The sequence below is a fragment of the Somniosus microcephalus genome, unplaced genomic scaffold (genome assembly GCF_052327205.1).
Source record: "Somniosus microcephalus isolate GS21.2 unplaced genomic scaffold, FLI_Smic_1.0 unresolved_chr4, whole genome shotgun sequence".
NCBI lineage: Eukaryota > Metazoa > Chordata > Chondrichthyes > Squaliformes > Somniosidae > Somniosus > Somniosus microcephalus.
The window spans coordinates 39156724-39172340 of record NW_028225182.1 but is presented as its reverse complement, the minus strand read 5'-3'; the positions used below and the strand labels follow the sequence as shown (position 1 = coordinate 39172340).

Sequence of the window (15617 nt, the reverse complement as noted above, 5' to 3'; positions counted from 1 at the left end):
GGATCCTCCCCCTCCCACTCCAAGTTTCTCTCCAGTCCAGAGGAGATGTCCTTAACCCTGGCACCGGGCAGGCAACACAGCCTTCGGGACTCTCGCTCTCGGCTGCAAAGAACTCTATCTATCCCCCTAACGATACTATCCCCTACCACTACAACATTTCTTTTAACTCCCCCCACTTGAATGGCCCCCCGCTCCACGCTGCTGTGGCCAGGTTGCTCATCCTCCCCGCAGTCCCTGTTCCCATCCTCACATGGAGTAAGAGCCTCGAACCTGTTGGACAAGTGCAAGGGCTGCGGCTCCTCCAACACTACCTCCTGGATCCCCGTACCTGCCTCACTTCTAGTCACACCATCCTGACCCTGGCCACGGACTACATCTGAATTAATTAATCTAATTGGTGTGAATACCTCGTGATACACAGAGTCCAGGTAACTCTCCCCCTCCCTGATGTGTCTCAGTGTTTGAAGCTCGGACTCCAGCTCTTCAACACGGAGCCGGAATTCCTCGAGCAGCCAACACTTACTGCAAACGTGGTCACCGTGAGCATCAATGGTGTCCACCAGCTCCCACATATTGCAGCAGCAACACATCACCTGATCTCCCATTCTATGTAATTAATTAAATTTATTAATATTATTCTTAAATACCCTCTGCCCCGATTCTAGATGGTGAATATCACACCTTAGAAACTATAAACCAAAGAGATTTAAGCTTAAAAAGGGAGAAATACTTACCAACCAATCACTTACCCGCTTTCTGGTGGCGTCACACTTGGATTACTTTTTACCTCTCTCCTTCCCTCCGAATTCCGAGTTCGGAGACTGGTACGCCTTACCTGGTCTCTGGGGCCTTTTATAGCCCCGCTCTGCCGCTCGAGTTTCCCGCCGACGCTGTGAGGCCTTACCTGGTCTCTGGGGCCTTTTATAGCCCCGCTCTGCCGCTCGAGTTTCCCGCCGACGCTGTGAGGCCTTACCTGGTCTCTGGGGCCTTTTATAGCCCCGCTCTGCCGCGCGAGTTTCCCGCCGACGCTGTGAGGCCTTACCTGGTCTCTGGGGCCTTTTATAGCCCCGCTCTGCCGCTCGAGTTTCCCGCCGACGCTGTGAGGCCTTACCTGGTCTCTGGGGCCTTTTATAGCCCCGCTCTGCCGCTCGAGTTTCCCGCCGACGCTGTGAGGCCTTACTTGGTCTCTGGGGCCTTTTATAGCCCCGCTCTGCCGCTCGAGTTTCCCGCCGACGCTGTGAGGCCTTACCTGGTCTCTGGGGCCTTTTATAGCCCCGCTCTGCCGCTCGAGTTTCCCGCCGACGCTGTGAGGCCTTACCTGGTCTCTGGGGCCTTTTATAGCCCCGCTCTGCCGCTCGAGTTTCCCGCCGACGCTGTGAGGCCTTACCTGGTCTCTGGGGCCTTTTATAGCCCCGCTCTGCCGCTCGAGTTTCCCGCCGACGCTGTGAGGCCTTACCTGGTCTCTGGGGCCTTTTATAGCCCCGCTCTGCCGCTCAAGTTTCCCGCCGACGCTGTTATTTCCGGTTATTTAGGTGCCAGTTAATCGAAAGTTTCCTGTAACTCTGTGTCCAAGTTTTTGGTCACCTGCCCTAATATCTCCTTATGTGGCTGGGTGTCAAGTTTTATTTGATAACACTCCTGTGACCGTTACAGGGGCTATATAAACGTGCGCTGTTGTTGCAGTACCTTCTCCTCAGCCAGCTGAAGCAGCTGTTTCCTTGCCTTCTCCACTTCCTCTACGGGACCCCTGATGGTGACTTTGTCGCTGCCTGAACCTTCAGAGGGAAAGTGGATGTGCACTCCTCCACAATCCTCCATGAGCGAACGCACCAAACGCCCCTTAGCACCGATCAGAGAGTTGTGCAGTCTGACGGGGATCAAAACGTCCACTTCCTTGATGTTTGCCTAAAGCCAACACAGCAACAATTGAACAGAGACAGGCGCCCGTGCACATACACACACACAAAAAAATCCCAAACACAGACTCCCCTAATGGGCCAGTATTTTTTTAATTCATTCATGGGATGTGGGCATCACTAGCAAGGCCAGCATTTATTAGCCCATCCCTAATTTGCCCTTAAGAAGGTGGTGTTGGGCCTTCTTGAACCGCTGTTTTTTATAGCGGTTTTGATAAAACTGAGTGGCTTTGCTAGGCCATTTCAGAGGGCAGTTCAGAGTCAACCACCTTGCTGTAGGTTTGGAGTCACATATAGGCCAGACCGGGTAAGGACGGCAGATTTCCTTCCCTGAAAAAACACATTAGAACTAGACGAGGTTTTTAAGACGTAGTTTCAAGGTCACCATTCCTGATACAGGAAACTTTGTGCTATCCGGCACCGACGGGACTGAGCTGCTGCCGTTCCCTCAAAACTGCCGTACAAACCAGCGCTAATGTTGAAACATACGGAGATTTTCATCTCCATATGAATCAACAAACCCTGTTGCTTAGCAACAGCCTCTAAACAGTCGGCAAGCGTCTCTAGCTGAAGCTGTTGCTTAGCTGCAGACGTTGCAGAGCTTGACTGTTCAAAAAAAGCAAAGAAAAGAAACGAAAAGAATATAAAACGGCTCCTGATTTTTGCTGGTGGCTTGAGCTTGCCGGACGGTTCGCCTCCAGATAACTCAAAGTTTCCTGTACTAGCTTTTTTTTAAATTCCAGATTTATTTAATTGACTGAATTTTAATTTGAACTCATGTCTGTGAATCATGAGTCCAGGCTCGGGATTACTAGTCCAGTAACATAACCACAATGCTAGGTGGGTAAAGAATACCTCCCAGTGCGGCACAGAGGTACGAGATCAAGAGGTCCCAGGTTCAAGACTGTGCTGAGTTAGTTCAGGAGGCGCGAGATATTGAGGGCAACTATAGCGGGCCTTCATTTGGAGTCTCAGTGCCCTTGGACTATGCCAGGACAAATTCAGCCAGGGCTTGTCTCCATTTAGTGACTCCTGGTGCAAAGTGTACTGTACCCCAGTGTTATACAGTGACAGACCTGTACCCACCAGTACTGTACCCCAGTGTTATACAGGGACAGACCTGTACCCACCAGTACTGTACCCCAGTGTTATACAGTGACAGACCTGTACCCACCAGTACTGTACCACAGTGTTATACAGTGACAGACCTGTACCCACCAGTACTGTACCCCAGTGTTATACAGTGACAGACCTGTACCCACCAGTACTGTACCACAGTGTTATACAGGGACAGACCTGTACCCACCAGTACTGTACCCCAGTGTTATACAGTGACAGACCTGTACCCACCAGTACTGTACCACAGTGTTATACAGTGACAGACCTGTACCCACCAGTACTGTACCACAGTGTTATACAGTGACAGACCTGTACCCACCAGTACTGTACCCCAGTGTTATACAGTGGCAGACCTGTACCCACCAGTATTGTACCCCAGTGTTATACAGAGACAGACCTGTACCCACCAGTATTGTACCCTAGTGTTATACAGTGACAGACCTGTACCCACCAGTACTGTACCCCAGTGTTATACAGTGACAGACCTGTACCCACCAGTACTGTACCCTAGTGTTGTACAGTGACAGACCTGTACCCACCAGTACTGTACCCCAGTGTTATACAGTGACAGACCTGTACCCACCAGTATTGTACCCCAGTGTTATACAGTGACAGACCTGTACCCACCAGTATTGTACCCTAGTGTTATACAGTGACAGACCTGTACCCACCAGTACTGTACCCCAGTGTTATACAGTGACAGACCTGTACCCACCAGTACTGTACCCCAGTGTTATACAGTGACAGACCTGTACCCACCAGTACTGTACCCTAGTGTTATACAGTGACAGACCTGTACCCACCAGTACTGTACCCCAGTGTTACACAGTGACAGTCCTGTACCCACCAGTACTGTACCCCAGTGTTATACAGGGACAGACCTGTACCCACCAGTACTGTACCCCAGTGTTATACAGGGACAGACCTGTACCCACCAGTACTGTACCCCAGTGTTATACAGGGACAGACCTGTACCCACCAGTACTGTACCCCAGTGTTATACAGTGACAGACCTGTACCCACCAGTACTGTACCCCAGTGTTATACAGGGACAGACCTGTACCCACCAGTACTGTACCCCAGTGTTATACAGTGACAGACCTGTACCCACCAGTACTGTACCCCAGTGTTATACAGTGACAGACCTGTACCCACCAGTACTGTACCCCAGTGTTATACAATGACAGACCTGTACCCACCAGTACTGTACCCTAGTGTTATACAGTGACAGACCTGTACCCACCAGTACTGTACCCTAGTGTTATACAGTGACAGACCTGTACCCACCAGTACTGTACCCCAGTGTTATACAGTGACAGACCTGTACCCACCAGTACTGTACCCCAGTGTTATACAGGGACAGGCCTGTCACCACCAGTACTGTACCCCAGTGTTATACAGGGACAGACCTGTACCCACCAGTACTGTACCCCAGTGTAATACAGGGACAGACCTATACCCACCAGTACTGTACCCTAGTGTTATACAGTGACAGACCTGTACCCACCAGTACTGTACCCCAGTGTTATACAGTGACAGACCTGTACCCACCAGTACTGTACCCCAGTGTTATACAGTGACAGACCTGTCCCCACCAGTACTGTACCCCAGTGTTATACAGGGACAGGCCTGTCACCACTAGTACTATACCCCAGTGTTATACAGTGACAGACCTGTACCCACCAGTACTGTACCCCAGCGTTATACAGTGATAGACCTGTACCCACCAGTTCTGTACCCCAGTGTTATACAGTGACAGACCTGTACCCACCAGTACTGTCCCCCAGTGTTATACAGTGACAGACCTGTACCCACCAGTACTGTACCCCAGTGTTATACAGTGACAGACCTGTACCCACCAGTACTGTCCCCCAGTGTTATACAGTGACAGACCTGTACCCACCAGTACTGTACCCCAGTGTTATACAGTGACAGACCTGTACCCACCAGTACTGTACCCCAGTGTTATACAGTGACAGACCTGTACCCACCAGTACTGTACCCCAGTGTTATATAGTGACAGAACTGTACCCACCAGTACTGTACCCCAGTGTTATACAGTGACAGACCTGTACCCACCAGTACTGTACCCCAGTGTTATACAGGGACAGACCTGTACCCACCAGTACTGTACCCCAGTGTTATACAGTGACAGACCTGTACCCACCAGTACTGTACCCCAGTGTTATACAGTGACAGACCTGTACCCACCAGTACTGTACCCCAGTGTTATACAGTGACAGGCCTGTCACCACCAGTACTGTACCCCAGTGTTATACAGTGACAGACCTGTACCCACCAGTACTGTACCCCAGTGTTATACAGTGACAGACCTGTACTCACCAGTACTGTACCCAGTGTTATACAGGGACAGACCTGTACCCACCAGTATTGTACCCTAGTGTTATACAGGGACAGATCTGTCACCACCTGTACAGTACCCCAGTGTTATACAGTGACAGACCTGTACCCACCAGTACTGTATCCCAGTGTTATACAGGGACAGACCTGTACCCACCAGTACTGTACCCCAGTGTTATACAGTGACAGACCTGTACCCACCAGTACTGTACCCCAGTGTTATACAGTGACAGACCTGTACCCACCAGTACAGTACCCCAGTGTTATACAGTGACAGACCTGTACCCACCAGTACTGTACCCTAGTGTTATACAGTGACAGACCTGTACCCACCAGTACTGTACCCCAGTGTTATACAGTGACAGACCTATACCCACCAGTACTGTACCCCAGTGTTATACAGTGACAGACCTATACCCACCAGTACTGTACCCCAGTGTTATACAGGGACAGACCTGTACCCACCAGTACTGTACCCCAGTGTTATACAGTGACAGACCTGCACCCACCAGTACTGTACCCCAGTGTTATACAGTGACAGACCTATACCCACCAGTACTGTACCCCAGTGTTATACAGTGACAGACCTGTACCCACCAGTACTGTCCCCCAGTGTTATACAGTGACAGACCTGTACCCACCAGTACTGTACCCTAGTGTTATACAGTGACAGACCTGTACCCACCAGTACTGTCCCCCAGTGTTATACAGTGACAGACCTGTACCCACCAGTACTGTACCCCAGTGTTATACAGTGACAGACCTGTACCCACCAGTACTGTACCCCAGTGTTATACAGTGACAGACCTGTACCCACCAGTACTGTACCCCAGTGTTATATAGTGACAGAACTGTACCCACCAGTACTGTACCCCAGTGTTATACAGTGACAGACCTGTACCCACCAGTACTGTACCCCAGTGTTATACAGGGACAGACCTGTACCCACCAGTACTGTACCCCAGTGTTATACAGTGACAGACCTGTACCCACCAGTACTGTACCCCAGTGTTATACAGTGACAGACCTGTACCCACCAGTACTGTACCCCAGTGTTATACAGTGACAGGCCTGTCACCACCAGTACTGTACCCCAGTGTTATACAGTGACAGACCTGTACCCACCAGTACTGTACCCCAGTGTTATACAGTGACAGACCTGTACTCACCAGTACTGTACCCAGTGTTATACAGGGACAGACCTGTACTCACCAGTATTGTACCCTAGTGTTATACAGGGACAGGCCTGTCACCACCAGTACAGTACCCCAGTGTTATACAGGGACAGATCTGTCACCACCTGTACAGTACCCCAGTGTTATACAGTGACAGACCTGTACCCACCAGTACTGTATCCCAGTGTTATACAGGGACAGACCTGTACCCACCAGTACTGTACCCCAGTGTTATACAGTGACAGACCTGTACCCACCAGTACTGTACCCCAGTGTTATACAGTGACAGACCTGTACCCACCAGTACTGTACCCCAGTGTTATACAGTGACAGACCTGTACCCACCAGTACTGTACCCCAGTGTTATACAGTGACAGACCTGTACCCACCAGTACTGTACCCCAGTGTTATATAGTGACAGAACTGTACCCACCAGTACTGTACCCCAGTGTTATACAGTGACAGACCTGTACCCACCAGTACTGTACCCCAGTGTTATACAGGGACAGACCTGTACCCACCAGTACTGTACCCCAGTGTTATACAGTGACAGACCTGTACCCACCAGTACTGTACCCCAGTGTTATACAGTGACAGACCTGTACCCACCAGTACTGTACCCCAGTGTTATACAGTGACAGGCCTGTCACCACCAGTACTGTACCCCAGTGTTATACAGTGACAGACCTGTACCCACCAGTACTGTACCCCAGTGTTATACAGTGACAGACCTGTACTCACCAGTACTGTACCCAGTGTTATACAGGGACAGACCTGTACCCACCAGTATTGTACCCTAGTGTTATACAGGGACAGGCCTGTCACCACCAGTACAGTACCCCAGTGTTATACAGGGACAGATCTGTCACCACCTGTACAGTACCCCAGTGTTATACAGTGACAGACCTGTACCCACCAGTACTGTATCCCAGTGTTATACAGGGACAGACCTGTACCCACCAGTACTGTACCCCAGTGTTATACAGTGACAGACCTGTACCCACCAGTACTGTACCCCAGTGTTATACAGTGACAGACCTGTACCCACCAGTACTGTACCACAGTGTTATACAGTGACAGACCTGTACCCACCAGTACTGTACCCCAGTGTTATACAGTGACAGACCTGTACCCACCAGTACTGTACCACAGTGTTATACAGGGACAGACCTGTACCCACCAGTACTGTACCCCAGTGTTATACAGTGACAGACCTGTACCCACCAGTACTGTACCACAGTGTTATACAGTGACAGACCTGTACCCACCAGTACTGTACCACAGTGTTATACAGTGACAGACCTGTACCCACCAGTACTGTACCCCAGTGTTATACAGTGGCAGACCTGTACCCACCAGTATTGTACCCCAGTGTTATACAGAGACAGACCTGTACCCACCAGTACTGTACCCGTGTTATACAGTGACAGACCTATACCCACCAGTACTGTACCACAGTGTTATACAGTGACAGACCTGTACCCACCAGTACTGTACCCCAGTGTTATACAGTGACAGACCTGTACCCACCAGTACTGTACCCCAGTGTTATACAGGGACAGACCTGTACCCACCAGTACTGTACCCCAGTGTTATACAGTGACAGACCTGTACCCACCAGTACTGTACCACAGTGTTATACAGTGACAGACCTGTACCCACCAGTACTGTACCCCAGTGTTATACAGTGACAGACCTGTCCCCACCAGTACTGTACCCCAGTGTTATACAGGGACAGGCCTGTCACCACTAGTACTATACCCCAGTGTTATACAGTGACAGACCTGTACCCACCAGTACTGTACCCCAGCGTTATACAGTGATAGACCTGTACCCACCAGTTCTGTACCCCAGTGTTATACAGTGACAGACCTGTACCCACCAGTACTGTCCCCCAGTGTTATACAGTGACAGACCTGTACCCACCAGTACTGTACCCCAGTGTTATACAGTGACAGACCTGTACCCACCAGTACTGTCCCCCAGTGTTATACAGTGACAGACCTGTACCCACCAGTACTGTACCCCAGTGTTATACAGTGACAGACCTGTACCCACCAGTACTGTACCCCAGTGTTATACAGTGACAGACCTGTACCCACCAGTACTGTACCCCAGTGTTATATAGTGACAGAACTGTACCCACCAGTACTGTACCCCAGTGTTATACAGTGACAGACCTGTACCCACCAGTACTGTACCCCAGTGTTATACAGGGACAGACCTGTACCCACCAGTACTGTACCCCAGTGTTATACAGTGACAGACCTGTACCCACCAGTACTGTACCCCAGTGTTATACAGTGACAGACCTGTACCCACCAGTACTGTACCCCAGTGTTATACAGTGACAGACCTGTACCCACCAGTACTGTACCCCAGTGTTATACAGTGACAGGCCTGTCACCACCAGTACTGTACCCCAGTGTTATACAGTGACAGACCTGTACCCACCAGTACTGTACCCCAGTGTTATACAGTGACAGACCTGTACTCACCAGTACTGTACCCAGTGTTATACAGGGACAGACCTGTACCCACCAGTATTGTACCCTAGTGTTATACAGGGACAGGCCTGTCACCACCAGTACAGTACCCCAGTGTTATACAGGGACAGATCTGTCACCACCTGTACAGTACCCCAGTGTTATACAGTGACAGACCTGTACCCACCAGTACTGTACCCTAGTGTTATACAGTGACAGACCTGTACCCACCAGTACTGTACCCCAGTGTTATACAGTGACAGACCTATACCCACCAGTACTGTACCCCAGTGTTATACAGTGACAGACCTATACCCACCAGTACTGTACCCCAGTGTTATACAGGGACAGACCTGTACCCACCAGTACTGTACCCCAGTGTTATACAGTGACAGACCTGCACCCACCAGTACTGTACCCCAGTTTTATACAGTGACAGACCTATACCCACCAGTACTGTACCCCAGTGTTATATGGTGACAGACCTGTACCCACCAGTACTGTACCCGTGTTATACAGTGACAGACCTGTACCCACCAGTACTGTACCCTAGTGTTATACAGTGACAGACCTGTACCCACCAGTACTGTACCCCAGTGTTATACAGTGACAGACCTATACCCACCAGTACTGTACCCCAGTGTTATACAGTGACAGACCTATACCCACCAGTACTGTACCCCAGTGTTATACAGGGACAGACCTGTACCCACCAGTACTGTACCCCAGTGTTATACAGTGACAGACCTGCACCCACCAGTACTGTACCCCAGTGTTATACAGTGACAGACCTGCACCCACCAGTACTGTACCCCAGTGTTATACAGTGACAGACCTATACCCACCAGTACTGTACCCCAGTGTTATACAGTGACAGACCTGTACCCACCAGTACTGTACCCCAGTGTTATACAGTGACAGACCTATACCCACCAGTACTGTACCCCAGTGTTATACAGTGACAGACCTGTACCCACCAGTACTGTACCCCAGTGTTATATAGTGACAGACCTGTACCCACCAGTACTGTACCCCAGTGTTATATAGTGACAGACCTGTACCCACCAGTACTGTACCCCAGTGTTATACAGTGACAGACCTATACCCACCAGTACTGTACCCCAGTGTTATACAGTGACAGACCTGTACCCACCAGTACTGTACCCCAGTGTTATACAGTGACAGACCTATACCCACCAGTACTGTACCCCAGTGTTATACAGTGACAGAACTGTACCCACCAGTACTGTACCCCAGTATTATACAGCTCGAACTGCTCTCTCCTGACACAACCCTGGTTTGGAAGGGCATAATTCAGGATTGTACTGCTGGGTGTTGTTCAGAGTTCAAGTGGATGTGGTACAATACTTTCTCACACCCACTATTACACTATATTTACACTCAGTTGAAATCCTCTTGTAGCACTAGGTCTCTGAGATTGGTGCATCTCCGCTTGTGAGGGACAGGAGGCCACCCACAGGCTGTCCCACATCAAGTCTAGCTTACCCATCACGCTGATCCTTGCCAACCTACCCTGGCTCTTTCACCGACCCCCCCCAGCACATGATTCCAAACCCCCTGTTCTCATCTATAAATCACTCCATGGCCTTAAGCACTTGAAGTGCTATAACCTACAAGGCAACAGGCCAAGAGCTGGAAAGTGGGATTAGGCTGGACGGCTCTTTTCCGGCCGGCACCAGCACGATGGGCCGAGTGGCCTCGTTCTGTGCCGTAAACTTCTTATGATTCTCACTCCATCTGATCTCCTGCACACAGGAACAGGAGGAGGCCATTCAGCCCCTTGAGCCTGTTTCGCCATTCAATGCGATCATGGCTGATCTGTGTCTTAACTCCATCTACCCGCCTTGGTTCCGTAACCCTTAGTACCCGTACAAAAATCTATCAATCTCAGTTTTGACATTTTCTACTGAATCCCAGGCTCAGCAGTTTTTCGGGGAAGAGCGTGCCAGATTTCCACCACCCTTTGATGTTCCTTCCCGAGCTCTTTGATCCTCCAGCTTTGACCTGCACCCTCCCTCTGCTCCACCAGCGGTGGCAGAGCTTTGAACGTTCTCGCCCAACTCGCTTTCTCAAACCTTCTCCGTGTGCCCAAGCCGTCGGTCACCTCTCCCAACGGTTCCCAACTGTTCATTTCTCTCTCCCCTGTGAAGTGCGTTAAAGGCGTTCTACGGACACAGGTTGCGGTGAAGCTCAAAGAGTGGACAGAGATGTGCTGGTCTGATGTACCAGTTCTCGCTGAATGGACAGGATGCGGTCTCGGGCAGCCTCGCAGTTCGCTTTCTTCCCCGTGATGAGGATCAATTCCGAGTTGCTGTTTTCTGTCGGCAGGTCGATCTTTGTGTTCGTTTCTTCACGGATCTGGTAAGGAACAGCGGAGTACAAGTCAGAGGAAGTCACGATCACATTGCTGAGACACTAGACATTCAAGCATAGCAACATAGAAGATAGGAGCAGGAGTAGGCCATTCGGCTCCTCGAGCCTGCTCCGCCATTCAATGTGATCATGGCTGATCATCCAAATTCAGTACCCTGTCCCTGCCTTCTCTCCATATCCCTTGATCCCTTTAGCCTTAAGAAATATATCTAACTCCTTCTTGAATATATTTAATGAATTGGCCTCTACTGCCTTCTGTGGTAGAGAATTCCACAGGTTCACCACTCTCTGGGTGAAGAAATTCCTCCTCATCTCTGTCCTAAATGGCTTACCCCTTATCCTTAGACTGTGACCCCTGGTCCTGGACTCCCCCGCCATCAGGAACATCCTTCCTGCATCTAGTCTGTCTAGTCCTGTTAGAATTTTATAAGTTTCAATGAGATCCCCTCTCATGCTTCTAAACTCCAGCGAATAGAAGCCCAATCGACCCAATCTCTCCTCATACGTCATTCCTGCCATCCCAGGTATCAGTCTGGTGAATCTTCGCTGCACTCTCTCCATGGCAAGAACTGGAGGCAGAGCAGAGAAGAGCCACAAGGCAGAGGAAGGACCGGAGATAGTGGAGCTTTCCAGCCTTGAAAGGCGGTGTCCGAGAGGTGTATAAGACAGTGAAAGTAATGGAAGAGGCAAATCCGGAATATTAGACTCATAGAAACTTACAGCACAGAAGGAAGCCATTCGGCCCGTCGTGCCTGTGCCAGCTCTTTGAAAGAGCAGCCGTGCTTATTCCACCCCCCGGCTTTTTGTCCCTAACCCTGTAAGTTCCTGATCCTTAACGACCCGTCGAACTGCCCCTTTAAAGTGATTGATTGATGGGATCAGCTTCCACCACCGCTTCCGGTCGAGCGATCCAAATCCTGACAACTCGGAGTGAAAACCATTTCTGCTCATCTCCCCTCTAGATCTTTTCCCAATGATTTTAAATCTGTGACCTCCGGTTATTGAACCACTCGCCAGAGGGAGTCGTTTTCCTCGACCTACTCGATCCAAACCTCTCATCATCATGAAAACCTCTATTAGGTCACCTCGTGACCTTTTCTGTTCCGAGGAGCACAGTCCTAACTATTCATTTAAATGAAACAATGAGAGTAGGACAAGGGGGCACAGGTTTAAAGCAGTAAAGGTTCTTCACACAGAGAGTGATCAAGACATGGGGTGGACTCCCAGACAGAGTGACTGAAGGCAAAAACCCCGCAACCACTTAAGAACCAGTGGGATGCTGACTGGGTGAGGGAGAGACTGCGGCGTCTCTCTGAATGAAAGAAAGACTTGCATTTATACAGCGCCTTTCACGACCACCGGACGTCCCAAAGCGCTTTACAGCCAATGAAATACATTTTGGAGTGTAGTCACTGTTGTAATGTGGGAAACACAGCAGTCAATTTGCGCACAGCAAGCTCCCACAAACAGCAATGTGATAATGACAAGATCATTAGGTCATTATTGCATTGCTGTTTGTGGGAGCTTGCTGTGCGCAAATTGGCTGCCGCGTTTCCTACATTCCAGCAGTGACTGCACTTCAAAAAGTACTTCATTGGCTGTAAAGCGCTTCGGGACGTCCTGAGGTCACGAAAGGCGCTGTAGAAATGCAAAGCTTTCTTTCCTTCAATCGCCCCACAAAGAATCTCCCGTTAGCTGCAGCACTGACAGTAGCCACAATGGAGCCAGCAGCCCAGAGCGCCTGGTCCTAGACCAGTGTTGACCAGTACTGCGCGGGAGTATCAGCCTAGATTGTTGTGCTCGAGTATCTGGAGCGGGTCTATCAACCCACGACCTTCTGACTCCGAGGCGAGAGTGCTACCACCTGAGCCACATGTAGCTACAGGAAACTTTGGTTTATCCGGAGGTTATATGTCCGGAATACTCGATCTAACGGCAAAAATCAGGAGCCGTTTTCTATAAGTTTTTTTTAGTTCTTGTTGCTTTTTTTTCCCCCAGTCAGGCACTGCAAGGTCTGTAGCTATAGCAACAGCTTCAGCTAGAGACGCTTGCAGCTGCAGCCGACTGTTTTGAAGCTGTTGCTAAACAACAAGGTTTGTTGATTCACACAGAGCTTTGCAGTTCCGTATCTCTCAACATTAACGCTGGTATGTCCGGCACGTTTGATGGTACGGCACCAGCTCGGTCCCGTCAGTGCCGGATATCAGAAAGTTTCCTGTAATTGGGAATCCAGTTGTGGCCAAGTGTAAATCTAGATGTGGCTAATTGCCTTTCTAATTAATAAATAAACAATGGGTAATGGACACCGTTGTTGGGCGCGTGATCTCAATACGCGTATTTGCATGGCATGTGTGTGTGATCTTTAACCTGGTTGTGCGTTTGTTGGTAAAATGGTAAGATGAAAAGCAGAGTGTGCGAGTATTTTCTAGTCGTTGTGGGCGATTTACTTCCTTGGTTACTGAAGGGTGGGAGATGTTCATGAAGTAAATCCACACGCGTGACGTCCATTTGCTTGCTGTGCGCAAATAGACTGCCACGTTTGCCCAGATGTAATTCAGTGGCTGGGAAGCAATTTCGGACATCCCGAGGACGTGAAAGGGGCGGTGTGAAATGCCAGCTCTTTCTTTCAAGGCGAGTGGGCCTCTACTCTCTGGAGTTTAGAAGAATGAGAGGTGATCTCATTGAAACATTTAAGATTCTGAGGGGGATTGACAGGGTAGATGCTGAGAGGATGTTTCCCCCTGGCTGGAGAGTCTAGAACCAGGGGTCACAGTCTCAGGATAAGGGGTCGGCCATTTAGGACTGAGATGAGGAGGAATTTCTTCACTCGGAGGGTGGTGAATCTTTGGAATTCTCTACCCCAGAGGGCTGTGGAGGCCGAGTCGTTGAGTATATTCAAGACTGAGATCGATAGATTTTTGGACTCATGGGGAATCAAGGGATAGGGGGACAGGGCGGGAACATACCAACTAGGAGCAGGAGTAGGCCACTCAGCCCTTCGAGCCTGCTCCGCCATTCAATAAGATCATGGCTGATCCGATTACGCCACAGTCCCGCCTACCCCCGATAACCTTTCACCCCCTTGCTTACCAAGAATCTATCTAGCTCTGCCTTAGAAATATTCAAAGACTCTGCTTCCACCGCCCTCGGGGGAAGAGAGTTCCAAAGACTCACGACCCTCTGTGAGAAAAAAATCCTCCACGGTGGCATAGTGGTTAGCACTGTTGCCTCACAGCACCAGGGACCCGGGTTCGAATCCGGCCTCGGGTGACTGTCTGTGTGGAGTTTGCACATTCTCCCCGTGTTTGCGTGGGTTTCCTCCGGGTGCTCCGGTTTCCTCCCACAGTCCAAAGATGTGCGGGTTAGGTTGATTGGCTATGATAAATTGACCCTTAGTGTTAGGGGGATTAAATACGTGGGGTTACGGGGATAGGGTGGGATATGTGTTGGTGTAGGGGTTACGGGGATCGGGTGGGATATGTGTTGGTGCAGGCTCGATGGGCCGAAATGGCCTCTATCTGCACTGTGGGGTTTCTGTGATTTCTGTGACCTCTGTCTTAAATGGGCGACCCCTTATTTTTAAACAGTGACCCCCTAGTTCTAGATTCTCCCACAAGAGGAAACATCCTCTCCACACCCACCCTGTCCAGACCTCTCAGGATTGTATATGTTTCAATCAAGTCACCTCTTACTCTTCTAAATTCCAGCGGATACAAGCCTAGCCTGTCCAACCTTTCCTCACCCGCCCATTCCAGGTATTAGTCTAGTAAACCTTCCCTGATCTGCTTCCACCTGGAAGGTGGAATTGAGGTAGAAGGTCAGCCATGATATTATTGAATGGCGGAGCAGGCTCGAGGGGCCGTATAGCCTACACCTGCTCCTAATTCTTACGTTCTTATGTTCATAATATGTTAAACAGCTCCATGTTATCAGCATTTTGGCTTCTATTCCAGACTTTCAGCGTTTGTGGGGCTTTTTTTTCTCCTTCCTTTCTAGTTCAGGAGACACCCGACCTGCTACCAGACCCCCGTGTCCGCCGAATGCCACCGCAATGGTGCGGTGGGTCGGCACAGCGTCTGGCTCACTGCACTGCCTCTACCCGACCTACCCGTGCCCAAGTGCCGCCACCCGGTGCTTCCCCCCACAGTGGCCCGGTTGAGATTGGC

General features: G+C 50.1%; 1 protein-coding gene across 5 annotated transcripts in view; it reads right to left on the bottom strand.

Annotated features, from left to right (window-relative positions):
* Window positions 1-15617, bottom strand: part of hdlbpb (high density lipoprotein binding protein b) — a 180824-nt gene that overhangs the window by 66359 nt on the left and 98848 nt on the right. For all 5 annotated transcript variants that reach the window (XM_085977349.1, XM_085977348.1, XM_085977352.1 and 2 more), the window contains 2 exons: window positions 11305-11436; window positions 1687-1905 (listed from right to left, as the gene is read on the bottom strand). In XM_085977349.1, the coding sequence (XP_085833475.1) occupies window positions 1687-1905; window positions 11305-11436 (351 nt within the window). The remainder of the gene's footprint in view (window positions 1-1686; window positions 1906-11304; window positions 11437-15617) is intronic.